The following is a 26,688-nucleotide window of genomic DNA, read 5'->3' on the forward strand; positions in this document are numbered from 1 at the left end:
TTTGTAATCTAAAAGCAGCACGATAAAGGGACAGAGAGCCTGATTCCAGTGATGTATCACTTGCTGGGCTGTTTGGTGCAGTTTTGATAGAATCCCTGTTGTCTCTGCGATAGATCTAGCAGAGCTCGAATGCTGAGTTGTGTTTAACCCCGCCCACACCACTGATAGGCAGCTTCCTGTGTACATTGTCAGCAAGCTGCCAATCAGTGATGGGGGTGTGGTTACACAGATTAGCTGGAATGCTGTGCTTCAGGCAACTAGTCCTGGAGTGATAATCTCCTGCTGATAAAACATTGTCCTGAAACTAAAACACACAGACTAATAAGTGATACGTGGCTGGAATCAGGGTCTCAAATCCTTACATAGAAACAAACTGCCAACAGATTCCCTTTATCTGTCTGTTTTTTAACCTCCTCTCAGCTGATTTCTGACCACAGAACACATCAATGTAAAATGGGCAGGAAGAGAATTTGTAAAAGTCAAAAGGTGCAAAATGTTTTAATGAAACCGAATAGCAAAAAATTATTTATACTCATTGAGGTATAAGAAAAAAAATTAGGTGGACAACCCCTTAAAAAGTGGATACGCTGCTGCTCTGCACCTTCATCCTGCAGTCGTATTTTGCAGGGTTATTGTATCTCTTCCATACCATCCTCCTGTGTCCAGACAAGCTGCGGGGGGCTGCGGGGTCCGTCTCCTGGGGTGGTGAAGCACAGGATGGAGGTCAGGTAGCTGTGATACTTCTGTAAGCCAGTGATGAAGCCTACATGAGTGCTGTCCTGGAAGTTGGGTCTGACTGTAACCAAGGTTATATCGTCTTCTTTAGCCGGGTCCCAGGCCACCAGCTGCAGAAGAAAACTATAATGTGACCCCCTATATATACACATATTTGTGATATAGGTATTGTCTGTGCTTAGGTAATGGCACATTGCTAGGTTTGGGGGGTGCAACCATTGGGACCCCACCTATCCTGAAAATGAAGGGACTGCAGCGCTGATGTGCCCTTCTAAGTGCACGGAAGCCATTCTCCAGCTCTGTGCCCTCGTCATTCTCAGAATTAGGCCAGGATCACACATGCGAGGAATACGGCCGAGTCTTGCCGCCGGCACTCAGGAGCGGAGCGTGTGGCCGCATAGCAATACATGGAGCCGCACGCCCCGCTCTTGAGTGCCGGCGGCAGTGCCGGGTATTAACATGCGAGACTCGGCCGTATTTCTCGCATGTGTGATCCCGGCCTCAGTAGTGGTCTCAGAGATCAGACACACCCCAATCAAAAACTGATGGTGTCCGTTGATGGGAATAACCCTTTAATTCACTGATTTCTCTCGCTCTGCTCTGTAAGGCAGGTTTCACACGTCAGTGTCTCCGGTACGTGTAGAGACAGTTTTCTCAAGTACCAGAGACACTGACACACGAAAACCCATTCAAATGAATGGGTCTATGTACATGTCAGTGTTTTCACAGACCATGTGTCAGTGTGTAAAACACACTGACATGTCCGGTTTCTACCTGCAGCACGGACCGCAACATGTGCACACGGAGAACAGTGCACACTCTCCTCTGTGTGCACGGACGGCGGCCGAGGAAGAAGCGGCTACTGTAAGTGCTGTTCCCCGGCAGCTGGTGCTGAAGCCGGCTGTCATTCAAGCAAAGGAGAACGATGAGCGATATATTAAAGTCCGAATGACAGCAGGTGGGGGCTTTTGAGACTGTTATCATCATCCAACACCTGCTGTCATTCGGACTTTAATATACCGCTTCTTCCTCGGCGGCCGTCCATGTGTCCGTGTGGTCCTGATGCGGCACACAGTTGCCACAGGTGTGCTGCTCGTAGGACACACGGATATCTCCGGTACCGGAAATATCTGGACGTGTGAAACCGGCCTAAATCTGTGCCAAAAATGTCAGAAATGAAGTGTGACAAATTTACATTAAAAAAGAAAAATGGCTGAGGTCTCCAAACAGATAGGGGGCGCCACTCATTGAATTTGCATCAATTTTTTTGTCAATTGTTTTGTGCTTTTTTTTGTTTGCCACACATTCATCTTTCTAATTCTGCCTTTTTTTAGAGTCTATTTTCATAGGCAACGTTTATGATTTCCAGATGATTTCACCTGATTCATCATTAGTGATTTATCGAAAAGTTGCAAAATTTGTCGCAAATGTCTCCCCCAGGAATGATTTTATGTTTGCAAAATAGTTTGGTTGTTAATTAAAAATTTGCAGGAAAGGGTAAAGGAAAAAAAAAACATGTTTTTGATTTTGCACAAAATTCATTGACCGAGTTTTAAAGAACAAGATTAAAAAAAAAGCTTTTCTTTTTCTAATTTATTAAATTTGTGCAAATTTTGGCGCATAGCAATTACATTTACTAAGAGACCGCCGCCTTTTAATTCGATTAAAGTGCATGGGCTCACTAGCACCCTAATATTTCCCTGCAACACACTAAAATTCACCAATTTATAAAAACAAAAAGAAACACTAATTCATTCCAAAATATTCACTAATTTATATATAAAAAAAAAATTATTTAATCCAACTAGCCATAAAGATATTATGTAAATAATGTAATATTTTCTTTTTGCAGTCGAATCCGGAACATGTTACCGACTCCGCCGCCCTGCACATTAGTGGGCTTCTGCCGAGGCCCATTATCCACGCCGTCTACAGCCGTTCTTGCTGCTCTTTGGGTCATACCAACAAGCAGGTCTGGGCAGACATCTTCTATCTCTTCCACAGAACATGTTACCTGGCCAGAGCACAATGCCATAGTCTCCTCTCCTCCTTTCACATTCAGCCTGTTCTCCAGCTGCGGCTGCTTCTTTCTATTATCCATAATATAATATTCAGCAGCCGCTTCCCAGACCTCTCCCTACATAACCCCAAACTAGCCTGACTTAACTCTTGAAGTGCCAGGTACGGCAGTTGCTTTAATGCTCCACTAAACATTGCGGCATCCTGACGGCTCCTCTTATTTTTATAGTATTTATAGCAATAAACTCTACCAAGTGAAGCACTGTGGCAGCTACTGATATTAGGGATCAGGTCACTGTGGCAGCTACTGTTATTAGGAATCGGGTCACTGTGGCTGTCACTGATAATAGGGATCGGGGCACTGTGGCTTTCACTGATATTAGGGATCAGGGCACTGTGGCTGTCACTGATATTGGGAGGCGGGGCACTGTGGTTGTCACTGATATTGGGAGGCGGGGCACTGTGGCTTTCACTGATATTGGGAGGCGGGGCACTGTGGTTGTCACTGATATTGGGAGGCGGGGCACTGTGGCTTTCACTGATATTGGGAGGCGGGACACTGTGGCTTTCACTGATATTGTGAGGCAAGGCACTGAGGCTGTCACTGATATTGGGAGGCAAGGCACTGTGGCTGTCACTGATATTGGGAGGTGGGGCACTGTGGCTGTCACTGATATTGGGAGGTGGGGCACTGTGGCTGTCACTGATATTGGGAGGCGGGGCACTGTGGCTTTCACTGATATTGGGAGGCGGGGCTCTGTAGCTTTCACTGTTATTGGGAGGCAGGGCACTGTGGCTTTCACTGATATTGGAGGTGGGGAACTGTGGATGTCACTGATATTGAGAGGTGGAGCACTGTGGCTGTCACTGATATTGATATTGTGAGGTGGGGAACTGTGGCTATCACTGATATTGGGAGGTGGGGAACTGTGGCTTTCACTGATATTGGGAGGTGGGGCACTGTGGCTGTCACTGATATTGGGAGGCGAGGCACTCTGGCTGTCACTGATATTGGGAGGCGGGGCACTCTGGCTGTCACTGATATTGGGAGGCGGGGCACTGTGGTTGTCACTGATATTGGGAGATGGGGCATTGTGGCTTTCATTTACATTAGGGCATGCGTCACGGTCTGTCATTGCTAGTAGGGGTGAGGCACTGTGGCTGTCACTGATATTGGGTGTAGACTGTAGCTAACACTACAACAAGGTGAGGGTGAGACAAGTGCCTCCTATAACACACCATAAGTGCAGCACACATCTACCCGTTTGCTCTTCTGCAAAAGTTGTCAGGAAGGATGTAGAAAAAAAAAATCAGAACTATGAAATGTGGTGCGCAGATTACTCTAGAGACAGGTACATGGACCCATCTCCATCCTTCCATTATATTTAACCCTTTGTACGACATCTAATAATCTCTCCAGCAGTTACAAGACATTAGACGCGACTTCTGGTGGCATGAATTGGAAACATTCATTCAGCCATAGTCCTTCCTGCAATCATAGCCTATATTCAGAGAGAGCAGCCCATCCGCCGAGGCCACTGCTGCACCCAGAATCTCCTTACTGTTGCATTTTTCCTTACATAATGTAGGGTTTCTGGACTGTATAAATAAGATCTATTAAATGTTCCCATCCCAGACAGCGGTTTATCGGAGATGTGCGTTCTGCAGGCTCTGCTGCTCTCCCTGACTCACAGTAACAGATTAGCTGCATTAGGCGGATTGTTGAATCTTATTATTACATTACAAGGACAACTGAGTAAGTTTGGCAGGAGGCCCACACTTCCCCTGACGACCACTAGATGTCAGCGCTGTAACAAGGAATAGCAGCATGGGCTGCATGGTAATGAAATGGACTTGCACTACATAAATTGTGCAATTACAGAAAGGCTCCTGGGTCCTGTATACAGTGCAGAGTTTATTGCAGCAAGTGCAGTTCATATCTGCGTTATATATAAGGCCCCTAGTATATTGTTTCTCCACGGTTTAATCTTCACTTGGGAAATTTTCCCTGGATCGTGGGATATTTGCTGAAAACATGAGTACAACATGAATTCCGGATCATGTGGTCTATTACCCAGTAATGCATATGACGTACATGGGCAAACCGTATATATATGGCCACCTTCCAAAAGATATTGTCATTTATAATATCTCTGGTTGCTGTCAGTGAATAGAAATATTCCCATATACACCACTCACAGCTGATGGCATGCAAGGTTGGCATCCAGTTATGGTAATGTATCAACAGCACACATTGCTTGTCATAGTTTGTTACAGTGTTATCAGTTTGGGGTCCGGAGTGATAAAAATATAATTTAAAGGGCTTGTCACTTGCCATAGATTTGTAATTTTTCTAACCCAGTATAAATGCTGCTGTTCTCCTGAATCCGGCGTTGTTTTTCTTTTGTTCCTACTCCTCTCCGTTACTGAGATATGGCCTCCTCTTCTCTATATATAAATCTAGTTTTGTTAGCCAAATGGGCAATGTCATCAAATTCTCCTAGTGGGTGTGCTCTTGAGGACCACGCCCAGTTACAAAGAATAGATTTATATGCAGGAAAGAGGGGGCCATATCTCAGGATTGGAGAGGTGTAGGAACAAAAGAAAAACAATGCCAGATTCAGGGGAACAGCGGCATTTATAACAGGTAGATACAAATACATATTTGTGGCAAGTGACAGGTCCACTTTAAATTACCAAAATCAAAACTTTTAATCCCTGCCCCCAATATCAGCCCATCTTCTATGCAAATTTACACAAACCACATCCATTTTGCAAATTGCTTCACTGGATTTTTCTTCCATGAAGGATTGTGGAGACTGGATATTACTGCAACAAACTCTCAGCTGGATGAAGTATCAGTTCTGTATTTCTTTCCATTCTAAATGTGTTGGCAGTGGATTATTCAGGATACTCTCCAAGTCTGTGACAACAGAGCTTCTTTATTCAGGAACAAACAGGAACAATATATGATAAGCTTAATAGATCAGGATTAAATCATTTGTGAGTCTGTATCTGTGCAGCATCTACAGCAGGCTGCTTCTCTCATACACAGACACAGGGAAAACAGGAAATACAGTCACATGCTCTCCCTGTGTGAGCCTCTGGGAGGTTTTTTTTTGTTTTAACTTTATAAACAGCATACACATCTAGAAACTAAAAACTCATAGACAGGAATGAAGTTGTGCACCAAACATATTCCAACACCCCCACTCAACAACTACTTATCCTGGTAGTCCCATTATGATTCTGAAGTCCACAAACTTGGCTCTTGATAATACCTTTGTCATACCATCAGCTATCATCTTGTCAGACTCACAATAAACAAACTTGAGTACACCACGTTCCACTAAGTCACGTAAGTGGTGATGTTTTACATCAATGCACTTAGTCCTTGCACTAATCTTCTCACTGCTGGCAAGTTTAATGCATCCTTGGTTGTCCTCATAGATAACTGTTAGGTGAGCTAATGGCTTGCTGAAATCTTCCAAAAGTTGTTTCAACCAAATTACTTCTTGACTTGCATAAGCAGCAGACATATATGCTGCTTCTGTAGAAGATAATGCGACTGACACTTGTTTTCTTCTGCACCAAGAAATTGAATTTTTTCCTAACTTGAACAAGTAACCACTTGTTGATTTCTGATCACTTGAATCTCCAGCCCATTCTGCATCCACATAACCTCTGAGAGTGAGATCTCCTGATGCAGATACCTTAAGATTTAGCCTTTGAGTTTCTTTAAGATATTGAAGAATTCTCTTAATTGCATTCCAGTCTCTTTGGCGTGGCTTGCTTACACGTCAGCAGAGAATTCCAACTGTGGCTGTGATATCCGGACGAGTTGTGATTGCTATGTACAGAAGCGCCCCCACTGCTTGTCTGTAACTCTCATTGCCGGGTAGCAGATCTTCTTCCAGCATTTATCCACTTCTGCTTCTCGTGGACAGGCAGTTTTTGCATCTCTTGCCATGACTGTGGCTCTGGTTCAGGATGTGTTCTGATCATATAAGAAAGGCATTTAGCTGGGATGCTTCGTTTGGCCTTTCTGATCTCCTGACTGGAGGTTGACTTGGTTCTTCTACCTTGTGCCAGTCATTACACTGGCTACCCATCCACTCCAGAATTCAGTATAAACTTATTACCCTCACCCACAAAGCCCTCCATGGCTCAGCACCCCCCTACATCTTCTCCCTTGTTTCAGTATACCACCCTACCCGCACCCTCCGTTCTGCTGATGACCTGAGGTTAGTATCCTCAATAGTCAGAACCTCCCACTCCCGTCTCCAAGACTTTACACGTGCCGCGACAATTCTTTGGAATGCACTTCCCAGGTCAATACGATTAGTCCCCAATCCCCACAATTTTAAGCGTGCCCTGAAAACACATTTATTCAGACTGGCCTATTGCCTCAACACATTAACCTAATCTATCCCTGTGTGGCACAGCCAAAAGTCTTACCATAACCAGATTTCCCGCATCATGTTCCCACATGCTGTATGCATCCATTAGCCCTCTGTGTCTGTACTGTCACACACTTAACATTATGGCTGGTCCATACAATCAGGGCAACTGTTACCACCCACCTTTCGTGTCTACCTCTTTCCTCATAGACTGTAAGCTTGCGAGCAGGGCCCTCTTTCCTCTTGGTATTTGTTATAATCTACTGTATGTGATTATTGTTATGCTGTAATGTCTATTGTCTGTACAAATCCCCTCTGAAATGTAAAGTGCTGCGGAATATGTCGGCGCTATAGAAATAAAATTTATTATTATTATTATTCTTCTGTGTCTTCCTTGGTGGCTTCAGAGCTTATTCACACTTCAGTGTTTTCCTTTTTGGCATCTGAGTTTGGTGATTGAGATTCTTGTTCTTGCTTCTTAGGATGAATAACTGGTGTAACTTCATGGAATGTGAATGATACAGAGTTTTCATCAATCACTGCATCTCTGCTGATTGTTACTGTGTTGGTCTCTGGGTTCAGGATTCTGTATCCCTTTTGAGTTTCGCTATTGCCCACCAGGACTCCTTGCTTTGCGTGTGATTCCCACTTGGGACATTTTTATTTGGCAACATACACAAACGTTTTGCTTCCAAATATCCTGTGGTGCTTCAGGTTAGGCTTCTTGCAGTTCCATAGCTCATATGGAGATTTATTTGTGGCTTTACGTGGCACTCTGCTTTGAAGATAGCAAGCTGTCATGATGGCTTCTCCCCAATACGTTGTAGGTAGATTTGCATCAAACAAGATACTTCTTCCACTTTCACAGAGAGTACGGTTCTTTCTCTCTGCAATGCCATTTTGTTCTGGGTTGTATGGAATTGTAGTCTGGAACACGATTCCATCCTTTTTCACAATGGTTTGCACCTTACCTCTTGTATATTCGGTTCCATTATCGACACGCAGGGCTTTCGGCATTCTTCCATATTTGTTAAACACTACAGCAACATATTTTTCAAGTTTCTGTGGAACTTCATCCTTACTGGGAAGCAGGTAAGCGGCTGTATATCTGGAGTAGTCATCAATAAATGTGAGAAAATATCTCTTCTTGCTAGGAGTTTGAACACTCATTGGTCCACATACAGATCCACATCAGATCCAGATGCTGTGCAGATCTAGTGTTGCTTATTTTAGGAAAGGATTTTCTGGGCATTTTCCCTTTAAGACACTTCATCATTTGACTACACTGGTTGATTTAAATACCATTTGCAAGTTGAGCTAGCTTCCTTACTGCTTCTGGGTCTCTGTGCCCAAGACGTCAGTGCCATACATGGATACAGTTCTTATGTAGATCTTGGCTAGCACTGTACACTCTTGCTTTGCATTTTAGCTGATAAAGTTCATCTTGGATTTTTCCTTCTGCAAGAGTGTGACCCTTCTTTGAGATGATGCAGCTGTTAGCTTTAAAAGTAACTACATTCCCCTTTCGCATGAGCTTCTTTACTGACAGAAGATTGCTTTCAAGGCTGGGAACATAGAGAACATCCTTTAGTGGGATCTTTCTGCTTTGTGCTGTTGAAACTGGACAGTGGAGGTAGCTGTCTCCTACTCCTTCTGAAGTCATATAGTGACCATTAGCTAAGATGACCTTTTCTGACTTGCTTTCAGGAAGGTCAGTGAAATCCTTGTTATTTGTCATATGATTGCTTGCACCAGAATCTATACACCATATATGCTTTGCAGATGGGACTGTACTGGCATTAAATTCAGCTTCAACACATGCAGAATCTTCCTTTACAGCTGTTTTAACCCTTTGATGACTGTTCTGACTCTGACTCATTCTTGCTTTCAAATACTGCAGTCTGCTTGAAGGTGGCCGGGCTTTTTACAGACAAAACATTCATGAGTTTCTTAGATTGCTATTATATTTAGGGAAATCCTGTATCTTTAATGCTGTTTTTGCTCTGGATTCATTACTACTGCTTACATGCTGTGTTTTTCTCTTTTGAATTCATCCACAAGTTTGCTTTTAACAGCTCATCATCTGGCCATGCATCTAGTGCAAATTTCAAAAACCGACCGTCACATCCAAGCATAAACATTGTGTGAACAGGTGCTTAACCTAGAGTCACCAACTCATATACATTCAAGCAAAAAAGGAAGCACACTGTAGTGCCATAACATGCAAATATGAAAAATGAATTGCATTACTGCATTAGAAATTGAAACTTGGCCATTTTATGCGCTAAACTTTCTCAATTTTTCATATTTCTAATGCAGTAATGCAATTCATTATTCATTTTTCATATTTGCATGTTATGGCGCTACAGTGTGCTTCCTTTTTTGCTTGAATGCATCTAGTGCAGTCACGAGTGTGTTATAACTCTCTGGAAGATCACTTAATAGAAGTGCAGCAACATGAAAACCTTTAATTTCTTCTCCAATACCCCTGAGATGCTCCACAATCTCTAGGGTGTTTCTTATATAGTCCTGCATATTCTGTCCATCACTTAGCTTAGACTGATACAGCTTTCTCATGAGATAAAGCTTATTGCTAAGATTTGATCTTTCATCCACTTTCTGTAACTCACCCCACATCTCCTTTGCAGTTGCACACTTGCATATATGCACAATCTGATTATCATCTACACTGAGGGAGTTAATGCTTTGTGCTTTCTGATCCTTCTCTAGCCAATCATCTGGTAATAGATGAGGCACTTGTTCCTGAATATATTTCCACGCACCTTCTCTTATGAGCAGCATCTTCACCTTGAATTTCCAGGACTGGTAGTTCTGGTTAGTGAGGCTTGGCACTGAGAACTTGACAGAATTGCTGCTAGTGGATATCTTCTTTGTTGCTGTGTTACTCTGGGCCCATAACCTGTTGGTTGCGGATTATTCAGGATACTCTCCAAGCGTGTGGTGTGACAAAGGAGCTTCTTTATTCATGAACAATCAGGAACAATATATGATACGCTTAATAGATCAGGAATAAATCATTTGTGTGTTTCTATCTGTGCAGCATCTACAGCAGGATGCTTCCGTCATACACAGACACAGGAAAACAGGAAATACAGTCACATGCTCTCCCTGTGTGAGCCTCTGGGAGATTTTTTTTTGTTCTAACTTTATGAACAGCATAAAAATCTAGCAATGATACACTCATACACAGGAATGGAGTTGTTGCACCAAACATATTCCAACAAAATGAAAAGAAAAAAGTTCTCAAAAAGAGCTTGAAAATGGTAAGAAATTCATACGAAAGTTGTAGAATTTTCCATTACACAATAATTAGCGGGAAATTCACAGCTACACTGAAGCTATACTGAATAATTTTCATACCAAAAGTCCTAAAATGCTGCTAGTGGCTGGAAATGTTTTTCATTATACTACAGAGGCTCCGTTCCTTCCCTGACAAGCTGCTTGCTTGGCTGCTCTGCTCATGAGGGCTAGCTTCACTCATTATCAATCTCCTTCACCTTCTGGCAGTTGACAATATAGTCCCTTTTTATTGCTGTTTTCCAGCAATATGGCCATGTTACTACAAAGGCTCCGCTTCTTCCCTGACAAACAGGGTGAAAAGCTATTTTTATTGGTTACTGTGCTGCTAGAGGCTGGCTTTGCTCATAATCATTCTCCATCACCTTCCGGTAAGCGCACAATTTATTGTGTTTTTTTTTAGCTATATGGCCATGTTACACCAGAAGCTCCACTCATTCCCCTACAAGTAAGTGGCTTCTCTGCTCCTGGGGGTTGGTTTTGCTCATATTCATTGTCCATCACCTCTGGCAGCTGACAAAATAGTCTCTTTTTGATGTTGTTTTTTTTTTAAGCTAATTGGTCATGTTACCACAGAAGCTCCGCTCCTTCCCTGACAAGAAGGGTGAAAAGCTATGTCTACTGCTCCTTGGGCCTGGCTTTGCTCATAATCAGTTACCTTCAACCTCTGGCAGCTGACAATATAATTTCTTCATACTTTTCTTGCAAGCTTTTACTGTTGTGTTACTAAAAAGGGATTTGCTCCTTTTCTGACAAGCAGTCCAGAAAGTCATTTCTATTGGCTGTTTTGCAGCAATGAATAGAGAATCGCTTTGCATGGAGCGGGCTATGGGGAAAATGACTGAGCATGTGTGTCCACCAGCACTCTGTTCATGAGGATGTGCACATTGCTAAACACTGTGATCACCAAGTGGCGCTATACTATGCAAGCAAATATCAGGAATCATCACTGGATATTTGGCTTCCATGTATACATCCCTGTCTGCACTATCTAATGTTTATGGGTAAGTTACATCTTTCTGGACTTGGGGACATTCCTCTTATCCTCTGATCGGCTGATCTCTTAATTGGAAATAAACAGCCAGGAGTTCTCAGCTTGTTATCTCCTGATTTACGAGAGGCATAAAGCTATATAACTGCCAGGCCAGAAACAGGCCAAGAGCAGCTAATTAGTCGCTGATTTTTAGAATGGAATTTCCTAATCAGAAATACTAATTACAATTTAATATGGATGTTAAATATCTTCATCGGCATCGAGTCCTCGGCCAATTACATGCAGACTCTGCACTGTACAGGACTCATGTAAATGAGTTTAATTAATGTAAATGCTGATTAATTGCAGTGGGATATAATCAGGGGGCCATTAGGCCATCCCGTCCCTCCCTATATTGAATAACAATAATTCTTTGTTAAATGAATATAGAAATTAATTGGCACCAAAAAGTAAGTGGAGTTTAGGGAAGTCGGTGCATGTATCACAGCAGAAATGAGCCCGGAGTGTGTAGGAGTGTAGCCGGGGTTATATGTATAGACGGATCAGACGCTGTGCACACAGGTCTGTGCACAATCAGCAAGAGCGCCCCCACATCTGTCACATACAATGGTCTTCATGATTAGTAGATACCGTCTGTCTCTTCTGGGAGAGTATTATCACTCCCACATTCCATTTCCTGCACCTGAATGTCCGCCTAGATGCCGGGGCTCAGTCTGTTGCCAAAGCATCTATGCGGTATGTACAAGAAATCTACAGCTTAGACCACCTATTTACGCTCTCTGCCGCTCTCTATACGGTGGTGCTTCTGTCAGAATTCTCAAAAAGAGGATTCCAACACAAACCCTAGCAAAGTCCCCGATACAGCCCTTGACGATTACAAGTCACTTTGGCCTCCGTTCATTTTTTCAGCTGAGCACAAAAACGTGACAGACCCGGACCTTGCATACTTGTGAACCTGTCCTTATCGGGAGGCTTCTGGAGTGGTTCATGGGAGATTTTTTTCGGCAACTCCACAGAGAATGAATGAAGCGACGGTCGGACATAAAAGTTCCCCATCAGAGATAAAAATTCCTTGTTCTGCTGATCGATGTAGGTCCCAGGAGGTCCAGCGGTCGGACCCCCTCAGATCAGAAAGTTACCACTGATCCTGCAGATAGGTGATACATAGTTCTCACTGGACAACCCCGTAAAGACTTGTGTTCTCACATAGGGTAATGTTGCCTTTTTCTGCTTCTTTTTTGTTTTCCCCATCGAACCTCTTAGGGAAAAGTGCAGTAGTTACGCTATATGAGAACATGGCCCAATGGTGCTTAACTCTGCAGTGATCAGTGGCATATCAAACTGGCAGAAATCCAAGGATCTGCCATGGATTCTCTTGTAAATCCACTTTTTTTTCCCGTCTCCCTAATTGTCAAGCGAACGTCTTCATGTTGACTTGGTTTGAAGCCAGAGCCCCAAATCCATGGCTCCATAACATGGACAGTTAGAGTGATCAATGAGTGGAACAAGCTGCCACGAGAAGTGGTGAGTTCTCCTTCAATGGATGTCTTCAAACAGAGGCTGGACAGACATCTGACTGGGATGATTTAGCGAATCCTGCTTTGAGCAGGGGGTTGGACCAGATGGCCCAGGAGGTCCCTTCCAACTCTACGATTCTATGATTCTATGATAAGAGCAGACAAGACTACCAATATGACAGGTGGGCTAATTACAAGATTCAGCATTACCGGTGGGTATATGGATGGACAGATGGATAGATCCAGGAATGCAGCGTGCATTATTTCCATTTATAGACATATCTATAGATAGTCAGATATGGCAGTGCGACAATAATAGAAGTGTTTGCAACCCAGATTGAGATACAAGTGAATAATGAGCGGCTGATAGTAAGGCGTTCAGCGTTATCCCATTTGGACTGACTAGTTGCATGAACCCCGTTACGATTTTACGCGTTGAACAATTGATGTACCGTATCTACAGTCAGTATAAGGCCAATTTCAGTTGTTTGACGTCAGGCAAAATCCGCCGATTTTTGAAAAAAGCGGATCCGTTTTTTTTCTCATAGACTTGCATTAGCGGTGGATTATGAGTGATGGTCATCCGTTGCATCCGTTTTTTGACGGATCCATTTGAATTTTAGCATCCGCCGTCTGGAGCAGACGGGCAAAGGAACATTTTTTTCCAGCGGCGGACCTGATATTTTAAAGTGCGCATGCCCAGAAGATTTTCCTTTCATGCATTTTAACCCTAAACGCCGTTCTGGCGTCGGCGAAAAAAATCTTTCTCGCTCTCTCTCTTTCCAGGCCTCTGTTCCTTTAAATTTCATGCACTTAGCGGCTGCAGCGGATCCGTCCAAAAAACGGATCCGGTGCATCCGTTTTGTGCACAACGGAAATGGATCCGTTTTTTCACCGTTTGACGGTTTGCAACTGACGTCAAACAACTGAAGTGTGTGTGATAAAACACTCCGGGATCGCCTTTGCTGGGGTCAAAGGTCACGTGCATTCAGCATGAAACTCAGGCGCAGAGCTGGGATTTGTGTATAACTGACCCTGGGTCAGGTTTATTAATGGTGAAAGCAATGCAAAAGGAAATAAAACATAAAACAAATCCTTGCCTGTCCGGCACTAACTAAACAATGGACAACCTAACTACCAACTGGCGGGCTTCTCCCGTCCAGCCAAACCACAGTTGCAGTGGGCACTGCTTCCACTCACGTGTGTCTCTCAAACAGACAGGCTCTCTGTGTTCCCAGGCTGAGACACTCACACAACCACCTTGCATCCTTTTATATCCACCTCCCATTATTCATTAGCAAGCAGGTGCGATACTGACCAGACTAGGCCACATAGGAAAGGAATCTGGGCGAGATATACCTGCCCTCATCCACTATTCCCACATGATTCTCACATATCCCCCCCTCTGCTCAGACCACTCTGGTCGAGCAATGACACCCGCCAAACAGTGCACTCGGGACAGGGCATCTGCATTCCCCATCTGTACCCCTGGGCGGTGCTCCACCGAAAAAGTGTAGGCCTGCAGGGCAAGGAACCACCGGGTCACCCGGCTATTCCGTTCCTTGTTCAAGTGCATCCACTTGAGAGGGGCATGGTCAGTGATCAGCCTGAACTTTCGGCCCACCAGGTAATATTTGAGGGCCTCTAGAGCCCACTTAATGGCGAGGCACTCTTTTTCTACGACTGCATACCTTTGCTCGTGTTTATTCAGCTTCCTGCTGAGATAGAGGACTGGGTGTTCCACTCCGTCCCTCACTTGTGAGAGTACGGCCCCGATACCGGTATCAGAGGCATCCGTTTGTACCACAAACTCGCTGCGGAAGTCCGGAGTCACCAGTACGGGCTGAGAGCAAAGTGCCCGTTTTAGGCTATGGAAGGCTTCTTCAGCCGCTAAACTCCATTTAATCATGACGGAGTCTTTCCCTTTTGTAAGATCCGTCAGGGGGGTAGCGATGGCTGCAAAATTGGGTATGAACCGGCGATAATAGCCGGCGATCCCCAGGAAGGCTTGCACCTGCTTCTTGTTGACAGGTTGTGGCCAGTCCTGAACCGCCTGAATCTTATCAACCTGAGGTTTAACAACACCCCTCCCAATTACATACCCCAAATACCGGGCTTCTTCTAGCCCGATGTGACATTTCCTGGGGTTCGCGGTTAGACCTGCCTCCCACAGGTCGTCAATCACAGCTTGTACTTTCTGGAGATGAGTCTCCCAGTCCAAGCTGTAAATGACAATGTCATCCAAATAGGCCGAAGCGTACCGCCTATGTGGCCTCAGGACTCGATCCATCAGTCTCTGGAAGGTCGCCGGTGTCCCGTGCAGTCCAAACGGCATATACACATACTGAAATAAACCTTCCGGCGTAGCAAATGCCGTCTTTTCTCTGGCAGCCTCAGCCAGAGGGATCTGCCAATACCCCTTGGTTAGATCTAGGGTCGTAATATACCGGGCTTTTCCTAACCGATCTATTAACTCGTCGACCCGAGGCATAGGATAGGCATCAAATTTTGAGACCGCATTCAGTTTCCTGAAGTCATTGCAGAACCGGATGGTGCCGTCCGGTTTAGGAATTAGCACAATCGGGCTGGACCACGCACTGTGCGATTCCTCAATGACTCCTAACTCTAACATTGCCTTCACTTCTCGGGAAACGGCTTCACGGCGCGCTTCCGGGATTCGGTAGGGCTTTACGTGAACTGTGACACCAGGTTCCGTTACGATGTCATGTTTCATTAGCATAGTCTGCCCGGGTTTTTCTGAGAAAAACTTTTGGTTGTGAAGTAGAAACTGCCTGACCTCAGTCTTTTGCCGCTCCGAGAGAGTCTCTGCAACCCGTACCTCCGGTACGGAATGCGAGCAGACGGGACGGGCCAGCTCCGCTGACAAGGCAGACCGATCTTTCCAGGGTTTTATCAGATTTACATGATAAATCTGTTCAGGTTTCCGTTTACCTGCCTGGTATACTTTGTAGTTTACTTCACCAACTCTTTCCTTGATCTCAAAGGGGCCCTTTGCCCTGTCCACCGTGGGGACCAGGATCAACACCCTATCTCCGGGTGCAAACGTACGGATCTTGGCGCCCCTATCATAGATTCTTTTTTGGGCTCCTTGAGCCTGTATCATGTGTTCTTTGACGATAGGCATAACAGCCGCAATACGGTCCTGCATTTGTGTGACGTGATCTATCACTGTTTTAAACGGAGTGACCTGACCCTCCCAGGTTTCTTTTGCAACGTCTAACAGTCCGCGAGGACGACGGGCGTACAATAACTCGAAAGGCGAGAATCCCGTGGAAGACTGGGGTACTTCCCTGATGGCAAAAAGCAAATACGGAAGTAAATAGTCCCAGTTCTTCCCATCCTTGTCTATCACCTTTCTCAGCATGTGCTTCAGAGTTTTATTGAACCGTTCGATCAACCCGTCTGTTTGAGGGTGATACACGGATGTGCGTAACGGTTCGATTTGTAACAATCGGCAGAGCTCCTTCATTACCCTGGACATAAAGGGGGTCCCCTGGTCGGTGAGTATCTGTTTTGGTATACCGACCTGACTAAACACATGCACCAGTTCCTTGGCAATCGTCTTGGTGGCCGTGTTACGCAAAGGGATGGCCTCCGGGTAACGGGTGGCATAATCCAAGATGACCAGGATATGTTGGTGTCCACGTGCAGACCGTGGAAGGGGCCCAACTAAATCCATCCCAATCCTCTCAAACGGGACTTCAATAATAGGTAGGGGTACCAAAGGGCTACAGAACCGGGGCTTAGGTGCAGAGGCTTGGCAGTCAGGACAAGACTCGCAATATACACGAATATCGTGATGCATGCCTGGCCAAACAAAACAGTGTAATATCCTTTCGGTGGTTTTCTGGACTCCCAGGTGACCTCCCATCACATGTCCGTGGGCCAGGTCCAGCACCTGCCGCCGGTAGGGTTTTGGCACGACTAATAGTTGCACCGTATCTTCCCCCTTTTTCTCTATCTGATAGAGTAAATCATTCAGAGCCAGGTTCTACGGGTACCCCATTTATCACTTTTACATTTGTCCTAGCCTGAGAAAGGGTAGGATCCTTTATTTGCTCGCTTTGGAAGTCATCTTTCTGAACTTCTAAATCCGGCAAACAGGGAGGTGGACGGCTGTCGGCCTCCTCCTCTTCCCCGGTCTCCTCATTATCACCCGTCATGACTGAAAACGGGAACTGCAGGTCATTTCCCGCAGACTCTTCCCCCGAGTCTTCCGGGGAGACCTCTTCCTGGGGTTCGGGACCCACACGCGCCCTGGGAGAAGAATCATGTACACTATTACCCAAAGGCATCAACTGATTCTCCCACAATTGCCCGAAGTGGGGAAAATCCCGGCCCAGGATAACATCATGCAATGACGCCGGGACGAGTCCCACTTTATGTTGCACAGACCCATAGGAAGTTGTAATGCATATGACCGTGGTGAGGTACGAACAGGTGTCTCCATGCACACACGTTACAGAAAATTTGTCTGATGGTCCAGTCGGGGCTGACACCAGACTGGCCTTCACCAGAGTCACCACACTTCCCGAGTCTAACAATGCCACCACATTTTTGCCATCAACAGTTAAATCACACAAGTGTTTTCCACATCCTTTGGATTAGGATGTGAAACAGGCCTAATGTGAAACGCGAACTGTCAGTGTTCTGTACAACACAACGCAGGGCACAATGTGAGCACATTACTAGAGTTGAGCGAAAAGGGTCGAAAAAATTCAAAAGTCGCCGACTTTTGGCAAAGTCGGGTTTCATGAAACGAAACCCGACCCTAGGATGAGGTCGGCCACGAGGTCGGCGACTTACGCGCCAAAGTCGCGCTTCAAAAGTTTGTTTTGCGCTCTTTTTCAGCCAATCAGGATCCACGGACACTGTGGGCAACGTGATGACATAGGCACGGGTCACCACCATCTTTCAGAAGGGCATGCAAGTGATTGGCTTGCTTTGGTGGGCGTCACAGGGGGTATAAAAGGGCGTGCACGCCGACCGCCATCTTACTTCTGCCGATCTTAGCATAGGGAGAGGTTGCTGCTGATTCTGTAGGGAGAGCGTTAGGCAGGGAAGAAGACAAAAAAACTGCTTCTGCTGCTAGCGATTTGGCCTGCACAACACACCAGTCACTGTGTGTGCAGTGCAAGGGGAGGCTATATAGTGGTGTATCAGTGGTGTTGGTTGTTGGGCTGCCTTCTAAGGCTTCCTGACAGGCTGGCATTGCTGTTTACCCACTGCTCCGCAAACTGCTTTTTTAAAAGCAATCCAATCTCCCTTATCCTCTAGTCACTTTGGTCACAGCTGCGCCATCGAGCCTGTCACATAGCGCTCAGATATTCATTGGGCCTCAAACTGCTTTTTTAAAAGCAATCCCAATTTTTTTTTTTGTCCTGCTGAGAAGAAAAAAAAACTGCTTCTGCTGCTGATAGCAATTTGGCCTGCACAACACACCAGTCACTGTGTGTGCAGTGCAAGGGGAGGCTATATTGTGGTGTATCAGTAGTGTTGGTTGTTGGGCTGCCTTTTAAGGCTTCCTGACAGGCTGGCATTGCTGTTTACCCACTGCTCCGCAAACTGCTTTTTTAAAAGCAATCCAATCTCCCTTATCCTCTAGTCACTTTGGTCACAGCTGTGCCATCGAGCCTGTCACATAGCGCTCAGATATTCATTGGGCCTCACACAATCCAAAAGTGTCCAGTGTCCAAAAGTGTGTGCAGAGATTCAAAATCTCCCTTATCCTCTAGTCACTTAGGTCACAGCTGTGCCATCGAGCCTGTCACATAGCGCTCAGATATTCATTGGGCCTCACACAATCCAAAAGTGTCCAGTGTCCAAAAGTGTGTGCAGAGATTCAAAATCTCACTTATCCTCTAGTCACTTAGGTCACAGCTGTGCCATCGAGCCTGTCACATAGCGCTCAGATATCAGTGGGCCTCACACAATCCAAAAGTGTCCAGTGTCCAAAAGTGTGTGCAGAGATTCAAAATCTCACTTATCCTCTAGTCACTTAGGTCACAGCTGTGCCATCGAGCCTGTCACATAGCGCTCAGATATCAGTGGGCCTCACACAATCCAAAAGTGTCCAGTGTCCAAAAGTGTGTGCAGAGATTCAAAATCTCACTTATCCTCTAGTCACTTAGGTCACAGCTGTGCCATCAAGCCTGTCACATAGCGCTCAGATATCTGTGGGCCTCACACAATCCAAAAGTGTCCAGTGTCCAAAAGTGTGTGCAGAGATTCAAAATCTCACTTATCCTCTAGTCACTTAGGTCACAGCTGTGCCATCGAGCCTGTCACATAGCGCTCAGATATCAGTGGGCCTCACACAATCCAAAAGTGTCCAGTGTCCAAAAGTGTGTGCAGAGATTCAAAATCTCACTTATCCTCTAGTCACTTAGGTCACAGCTGTGCCATCGAGCCTGTCACATAGCGCTCAGATATCAGTGGGCCTCACACAATCCAAAAGTGTCCAGTGTCCAAAAGTGTGTGCAGAAATTCAAAATCTCCCCTGTCCTATAGACACCTTGTACCTTGTTTTACATACTATATAGTTTGTTGGATTTTGTCTACATTTCTACCAAAAATGAGGAAGGCTGGTGGAAGAGGCCGTGGAATTGGGCGGGGGTTGGCAGCTGGTAATGATGGTGTTGGTGGTGGATCTGATGGTAGTGGCAAGAGCAAAATAGGACCGAATGCAGGAGGTGTTGAGCCTGCGTTATCGTCTGGCTACATAAGGCCTCGAACGCTTAGTTTTCTAGGAGTTGGCAAACCGCTTTTAAAGCCAGAGCATCAGGAAAAAGTTTTGTCTTACATTGCTGACTCAGCCTCCAGCTCTATCGCCTCCTCTTCTTCAGTTGTAAAAAGTAAAAGCACTGAGTCGTCATTGGAGGCTCATGTTCATGAACCACACCTTTCCTTGTGTCCTTCACCCCAACCAAGATTGAAGGATGACGCAGGCCATACTACTGATTACTCCATGGAGCTGTTTTCACATACCATGCCTGGATTATCAAGTGAAATGGTGAATTACCCAGGCCAAGATGAATCTGACATGGAGTGCACTGATGCACAGCCGCTGATGGATGATTCTGCTGGTACATTCACTCAGAGCACTACATTGTCCTCGCAGTGTACAGAGCCAGATTCTGACCCTGATGAGACTCAGGTGCCCCTTCCCGCACACTATACCACCATACACGGTGACACAGAGGAAGGTGCACATGACATAGAAGAGGAGGTGATGGATGACCCAGTTGTTGACCCAGATTGGCATCCATTGGGGGAAGAGGGTGCTGCTTCCAATAGCTCAGATGAGGAGCATCCACAGCAGACATCGACATCGCAACAGCTGTTATCTGGCAGGCTCGGAGCACTCCAAAGACAGGTTCCAAACATCAAAAGAGTTGCTGGACAGCTTGTCCAGAGGGTCAAAAGATCACAGCGTGCTAGGCCGCAAAATGTCTGCCAAAGTAGGAAGAGTGCAGTGTGGCACTTTTTTGAACAAAATCCTCATGATCAGGCCAAGGTTATCTGTAAGAAGTGCGCAAAGACCTTTAGCCGAGGGAAAAATCTGAAAAATTTGAATACCAGTTGCATGCTTAACCAGCATGCACTTGCAAGCGTGGACACAACACCAAACCTCAAGTGCCACATGTGCAACTGATCACAACGAAGGTAGTCAGCAATGCTACATTGTTTCCCCCACTGTAAGCCCACTGGTTAGCACAGCAGCAAATGTTGAGGTGTCGTTGCAAGACCACAGCAGTCAGGGAATCCCACTGTTATATCAACGAAAGACTGATTCTAGGCCATCAGAAAGAACACCAACTCCATCACCATCATCAACCCTCTCTCAGTCCGCCCTGTCCACCGCTACTTCCACCATATGCAGCTCTCAAGTCCAGCTCACCCTCCCAGACACTATGAGTAGGTCAAAAAAGTACTCAGTCTCTCATCCGCGTACACTGGGTTTGAACGCCCACATTGCCAAACTAATCTCGTTTGAGATGATGCCCTTTCGGTTGGTGGAAAGCACAGCTTTCCGCGAACTCATGGCCTATGCAGTACCACGCTATGACCTACCCTGTCGCCACTTCTTCTCTCGCAAAGCCATCCCAGCCCTCCACCATCATGTGAAAGACCGCATTGTCCATGCACTCAAGCAGTCAGTGAGCGGAAAGGTGCACCTCACAACTGATGCATGGTCCAGTCGGCATGGCCAGGGCCGTTACGTGTCCATCACTGCGCACTGGGTTAATGTGGTGGATGCAGGGTCCACAGGGGACAGCGGTGGTGGGACAGTGCTGCCTAGCCCACGGTATAGGAAACAGTTGGCTGTAGGCGTTCAACCCTCCTCCTCCTCCTCCTCCAGAAGCGAAAGCTCGTCCACAGAGCGCAGTCGTACGAGCACTCCATCTGCAGCTGCCACTGTTGCACACGATGTGTCCCCCTATCGAGCAGCTAGTGGAAAGCGTCAGCAGGCTGTGTTGCAGATGATGTGTTTGGGCGACAGACACACCGCCGAGGTGCTGGCCGAGTACTTGAAGCGACAAACTGAGTCATGGCTGGGCAGTGTACATCTTGAGGCAGGCAAGGTAGTTAGTGATAACGGCCGTAATTTTGTGGCAGCCATAGCCCTTTCAAAACTCAGCCACATACCTTGCTTGGCTCACACCTTGAACCTGGTGGTGCAGTGCTTCCTCAAAAATTATCCGGAGTTAACAGCCCTGCTCCAGAAGGTGCGAAGACTGTGCGTGCACATCCACCGGTCACCTGTACACTCCGTTCATATGCAGAAGCTGCAGCGATTGCTCCACCTTCCCAACCACCGCCTCATTATCGACATTGCAACAAGGTGGAACTCCACCCTGCACATGGTGGAGCGGCTGTGCGAGCAGAGGCAGGCCATAATGCATTTGTGGGAGGATACACGGCCAGGCACTTTGAGAGCAGACATGGAGTTGACAGGTGTGCAGTGGTCGAAGCTGAAAGACCTTTGTAAAGTCCTTCAGTGTTTTGAGGAATGCACACGGCTGGTAAGCGCAGACGACGCCATCCTAAGCATGAGCATCCCACTTATGCATCTGCTCATGCAAACTTTGACGCACCTTAAGGAGCAGGCGTCTGCAGCCAATGTTGATGAGGAGGAAGAGGAGGAGGGAATCCTTGATGACATTCAGCCATTGTCTGCTCAGGGACCTCTCCTGGATGAGGTGGAGGAAGAAGAGGAGGAGGAGGAGGATGATGGGGATGATTACTTAGGGGAGGAGGATGCATCTCGTGGGGCAAGTGAAAATGTTGGCGTGGCAAGGTCTGGTACAGGGTTTGTGCGTGACTGGAGGGATGTGGATTTGCCAGAAAGTGCTCCTCCAACCAGCACTCGCAGTGCATCAAGGACACCGGGAACATTGGCCCACATGTCAGATTATGCCTTGCGGATCCTAAAAAGGGACCCCCGCATTGCAAAAATGATGAACGATGACGACTACTGGTTGGCCAGCATCCTGGATCCACGCTATAAAGGCAAATTACAAAACATCATGCCACAGGAGAACCTTGACCTAATATTGGCTAATAAACAAGCAACTCTGGTAAATCGGTTGCTTGAGGCATTCCCAGCACACAGCAGCGGTGATGGTTCTCACACGAGCCGTACGGGCCGGGGGCAGCTTGGCAGAGGTGTTCGTGGTGCACACAGCAGAAGTGGCGTTGGAGACAGGGGTTTCATGACAATGTTGTGGACTGATTTTTCAAATACCGCTCACACAACTGGTAATACTGCATCGATGGAAAGTGACAGGAGACAGCAGTTGTCAACTATGGTTACAAACTACTTTTCCTCCCATATCGATGTTCTCCCACACAGGTCATTCCCCTTTGACTATTGGGCCGCTAAACTGGACACCTGGCCTGAATTGGCCCAATATGCCTTACAGGAGCTCGCTTGCCCAGCTGCAAGTGTGCTATCGGAAAGAGTCTTCAGTGCAGCTGGATCAATCCTGACAGAAAAAAGGACCCGTCTGTCAACCCAAAATGTGGATGATCTAACCTTCATTAAAATGAACCACGCATGGGTTTCCAAGGATTTTGTCCCACCTTCCCCTGATGACACATAGGGTGACAGAAAAATGGCTTGCTTTGGTCCACCTCTTCCTGGTACTTCACCTATTTCGCCTTTTGCATCAGCTGAATGTCCAACATCAACATATGCCACTTTCTAAAACTCCCTAACTGTGCTGCCTCCCCCCCCATGGCCGGGGTCACCACCTACCGCACGACACCGTGCGAGTGCCGTTGCCCTGGACAGGTGGGTAGGCCGACTCTTGGGCGCGGGCACTGGCACAGGGTCCCTCATAGTGCAATCAAGTGTCTCTGACGGTGGTGGTGCACACCCGCCGTCAGACACACCGCTGTACTATGAGGGGCCCAGTGCCAGTACCGACGCCCACGAGTGGGCCCCCCTTGCTTGGGCAGGGCCCCAGCATTTGCAATCTTTACCTCTCCCTGCTCCTCCGCTGTGTAATCTGGGCCGTCAAATCCATACTGTGCCTGACACCGTCTGAGCCTGCCTCCTGAGACATATATTTTGAATGTGTACGCTATCCATACATGTTATCCAGGGATACGGTACCCTTTCTAACCTTTGTGCAATCACGTGCAATCCATACTGGGCCTAACACCGTCTGAGCCTGCCTCCTGAGACATATATTTTGAATGTGTACGCTATCCATACATGTTATCCGGGGATACGGTACCTTTTCTAACCTTTGTGCAATCACGTGCAATCCATACTGGGCCTAACACCGTCTGAGCCTGCCTCATGCTGTATAGACATATATTTTGAATGTGTACGCTATCCATACATGTTATCCAGGGATACGATACCCTTTCTAACCTTTGTGCAATCACGTGCAATCCATACTGGGCCTAACACCATCTGAGCCTGCCTCATGCTGTATAGACATATATTTTGAATGTGTACGCTATCCATACATGTTATCCAGGGATACGGTACCCTATCTAACCTTTGTGCAATCACGTGCAATCCATACTGGGCCTAACACCGTCTGAGCCTGCCTCATGCTGTATAGACATATATTTTGAATGTGTACGCTATCCATACATGTTATCCAGGGATACGGTACCCTTTCTAACCTTTGTGCAATCACGTGCAATCCATACTGGGCCTAACACAGTCTGAGCCTGCCTCATGCTGTATAGACATATATTTTGAATGTGTACGCTATCTATACATGTTATCCAGGGATACGGTACCCTTTCTAACCTTTGTGCAATCACGTGCAATCCATACTGGGCCTAACACCATCTGAGCCTGCCTCCTGAGACATATATTTTGAATGTGTACGCTATCCATACATGTTATCCAGGGATACGGTACCCTTTCTAACCTTTGTGCAATCACGTGCAATCCATACTGGGCCTAACACCGTCTGAGCCTGCCTCCTGAGACATATATTTTGAATGTGTACGCTATCCATACATGCTATCCGGGGATACGGTACCCTTTCTAACCTTTGTGCAATCACGTGCAATCCATACTGGGCCTAACACCGTCTGAGCCTGCCTCATGCTGTATAGACATATATTTTGAATGTGTACGCTATCCATACATGTTATCCAGGGATAAGGTACCCTTTCTAACCTTTGTGCAATCACGTGCAATCCATACTGGGCCTAACACCGTCTGAGCCTGCCTCATGCTGTATAGACATATATTTTGAATGTGTACGCTATCCATACATGTTATCCAGGGATACGGTACCCTTTCTAACCTTTGTGCAATCACGTGCAATCCATACTGGGCCTAACACCGTCTGAGCCTGCCTCCTGAGACATATATTTTGAATGTGTACGCTATCCATACATGTTATCTGGGGATACGGTACCCTTTCTCACCTTTGTGCAATCACGTGTAATCCATACTGGGCGTGAGAACGGCTGGCGAGCTGTTAAGCAAGCTACAGCACCTGTCCAGACAAGTACAGGGATTCCCTAGCGAGGAGACTTATTTGATTGTTTTCAATGTTGGGACAGCAATTTTTGGGGAGCACTATACTCTGGAGAATGATAGATGGGGCCCACCATACACTGGAACATTCCAAAGGTGGACATCAGACACTGGAGCAGCATTTACAGGGCCCATTATACACTAGAGCATTAGAAATGGGGCCCATTATGTTTGGAGCATTATTTGGGCCCATAAGACAGTGGCGCTTCATCCATGGGGACCAACATATACTGTAGCATTATGTGGAGCTCATCATATACTGTTTCAAACATTATATGGGACCAATGATTCTGTATGGAGAAATAGATGGGCCTCGTCATGAGATGTAAAAAGTGAGGTATTTTTCATTGTACTATACCGCTATTTCTCTGCCGTATCGGAGCATGATGAGTTGTGGTATGTGTTAAAGGGGCGCTCTTTCGCCCAGGGCACATGAAAACCTGCAGCCAGCCCTCCCCCCCCACAACTTTAGCCAAATAACCCCCATTTTTCAGTGCGTAACTTGTATTATGAAGTTAATTAAGGTTGACAAGCTTAAGAAAGAAGAATTGATGCTTTTGGCATTCAAATGGGCACTGTAGGTGTGTTTCCTGTCCTCCTCTCACTGCCGACTTTTATTCCCCATTGACTTACATTGGGTTTCGTGTTTCGGGACGACCCCGACTTTTCCCTATAATCGGACGATCTTGCTCGACCCGACTTTTGGAAAAGTCGGGTTTCACGAAACGAAACGCGACCCTAAAAAACCAAAAGTCGCTCAACTCTACACATTACACATTTACTGTGGGAGAATTACACATCAAATGCACAGATGGGAAATGTGTAGAGCTGATCGATGCACACTGTTTGTGTGCCGCACATACCCCAGTGTAAATGGAAGATGTGGGTATGAAAGTAAATAAAATGATTGTCACCAATATAAATGGTCATAGTCATCTCAACAAACTTTATATAAATCAGCAGCACAAGTGAATATAAAAAAAAACTTTGTAATACATGTTGTCAGTGAAATGTGTTTCTTTCTCCACTTATGAGCTACTTCTCAAACCTCCCCACCAGCTTCCGAACTCATCAGTTATTTTGAAAAACTAGAAAAATGCTTTTAATAGCAAAGACTGTCAGATTACTGAGGGATCAGATAACAATACAATTACCTATTCAAGTCGACGGGAAATGGAGGAAAAGAGTGATAGAGAGAGGCAGAGAGGCACATCCACACACAGATTAGCAAGTGTTTTATCTCATTTCAACCAAGCACTGGATTCACAGCTGCACTGCTCAGCATTGCTGTTTGTTGTCCTCCATTCTGTTGCTGCTTTGTATTAAAGGGAATCTGTGACCCCATTTTAGCCCTATAAGCTACGGCCACAGGCGCCGGACCTCTCTGACCTTTCCCGACGCCTGCCACTGCAGTGCTTTACTCTGCCCTCAATAGGGCAGATAAAGTATGCCTGCACAGGAGCCGAGGCAGAAGTAAGAAGGAGGACATGCGCCGGACCAGACCGCGACACCCATCACACCCGCCCCCGCCCTCCGCTGAGTATAATCGAACTTGTTTTTCTTATCTTTCAGGTTACATCGGGGGCTTATCTACAGCATTGCAGAATGCTGTAGATAAGCCCCTGATGGCAGTGGCCGCAGCTTATAGGGCTAAAAATAGGTGAC

At 46.1% G+C, this 26,688-nt stretch overlaps 1 protein-coding gene across 1 annotated transcript in view; it reads right to left on the bottom strand.

The window, feature by feature from the left end:
- SDK2 (sidekick cell adhesion molecule 2) overlaps nt 1-26,688 on the bottom strand; it is a 920,082-nt gene that overhangs the window by 61,651 nt on the left and 831,743 nt on the right. The window contains exon 21 of the mRNA XM_073560296.1: nt 650-845. Coding sequence (XP_073416397.1) covers nt 650-845 — 196 coding nt within the window. The remainder of the gene's footprint in view (nt 1-649; nt 846-26,688) is intronic.

The sequence above is a fragment of the Dendrobates tinctorius genome, unplaced genomic scaffold (genome assembly GCF_039654945.1).
Source record: "Dendrobates tinctorius isolate UK_male_01 unplaced genomic scaffold, ASM3965494v1 ptg000014l, whole genome shotgun sequence".
Taxonomy (NCBI): Eukaryota; Metazoa; Chordata; class Amphibia; order Anura; family Dendrobatidae; genus Dendrobates; species Dendrobates tinctorius.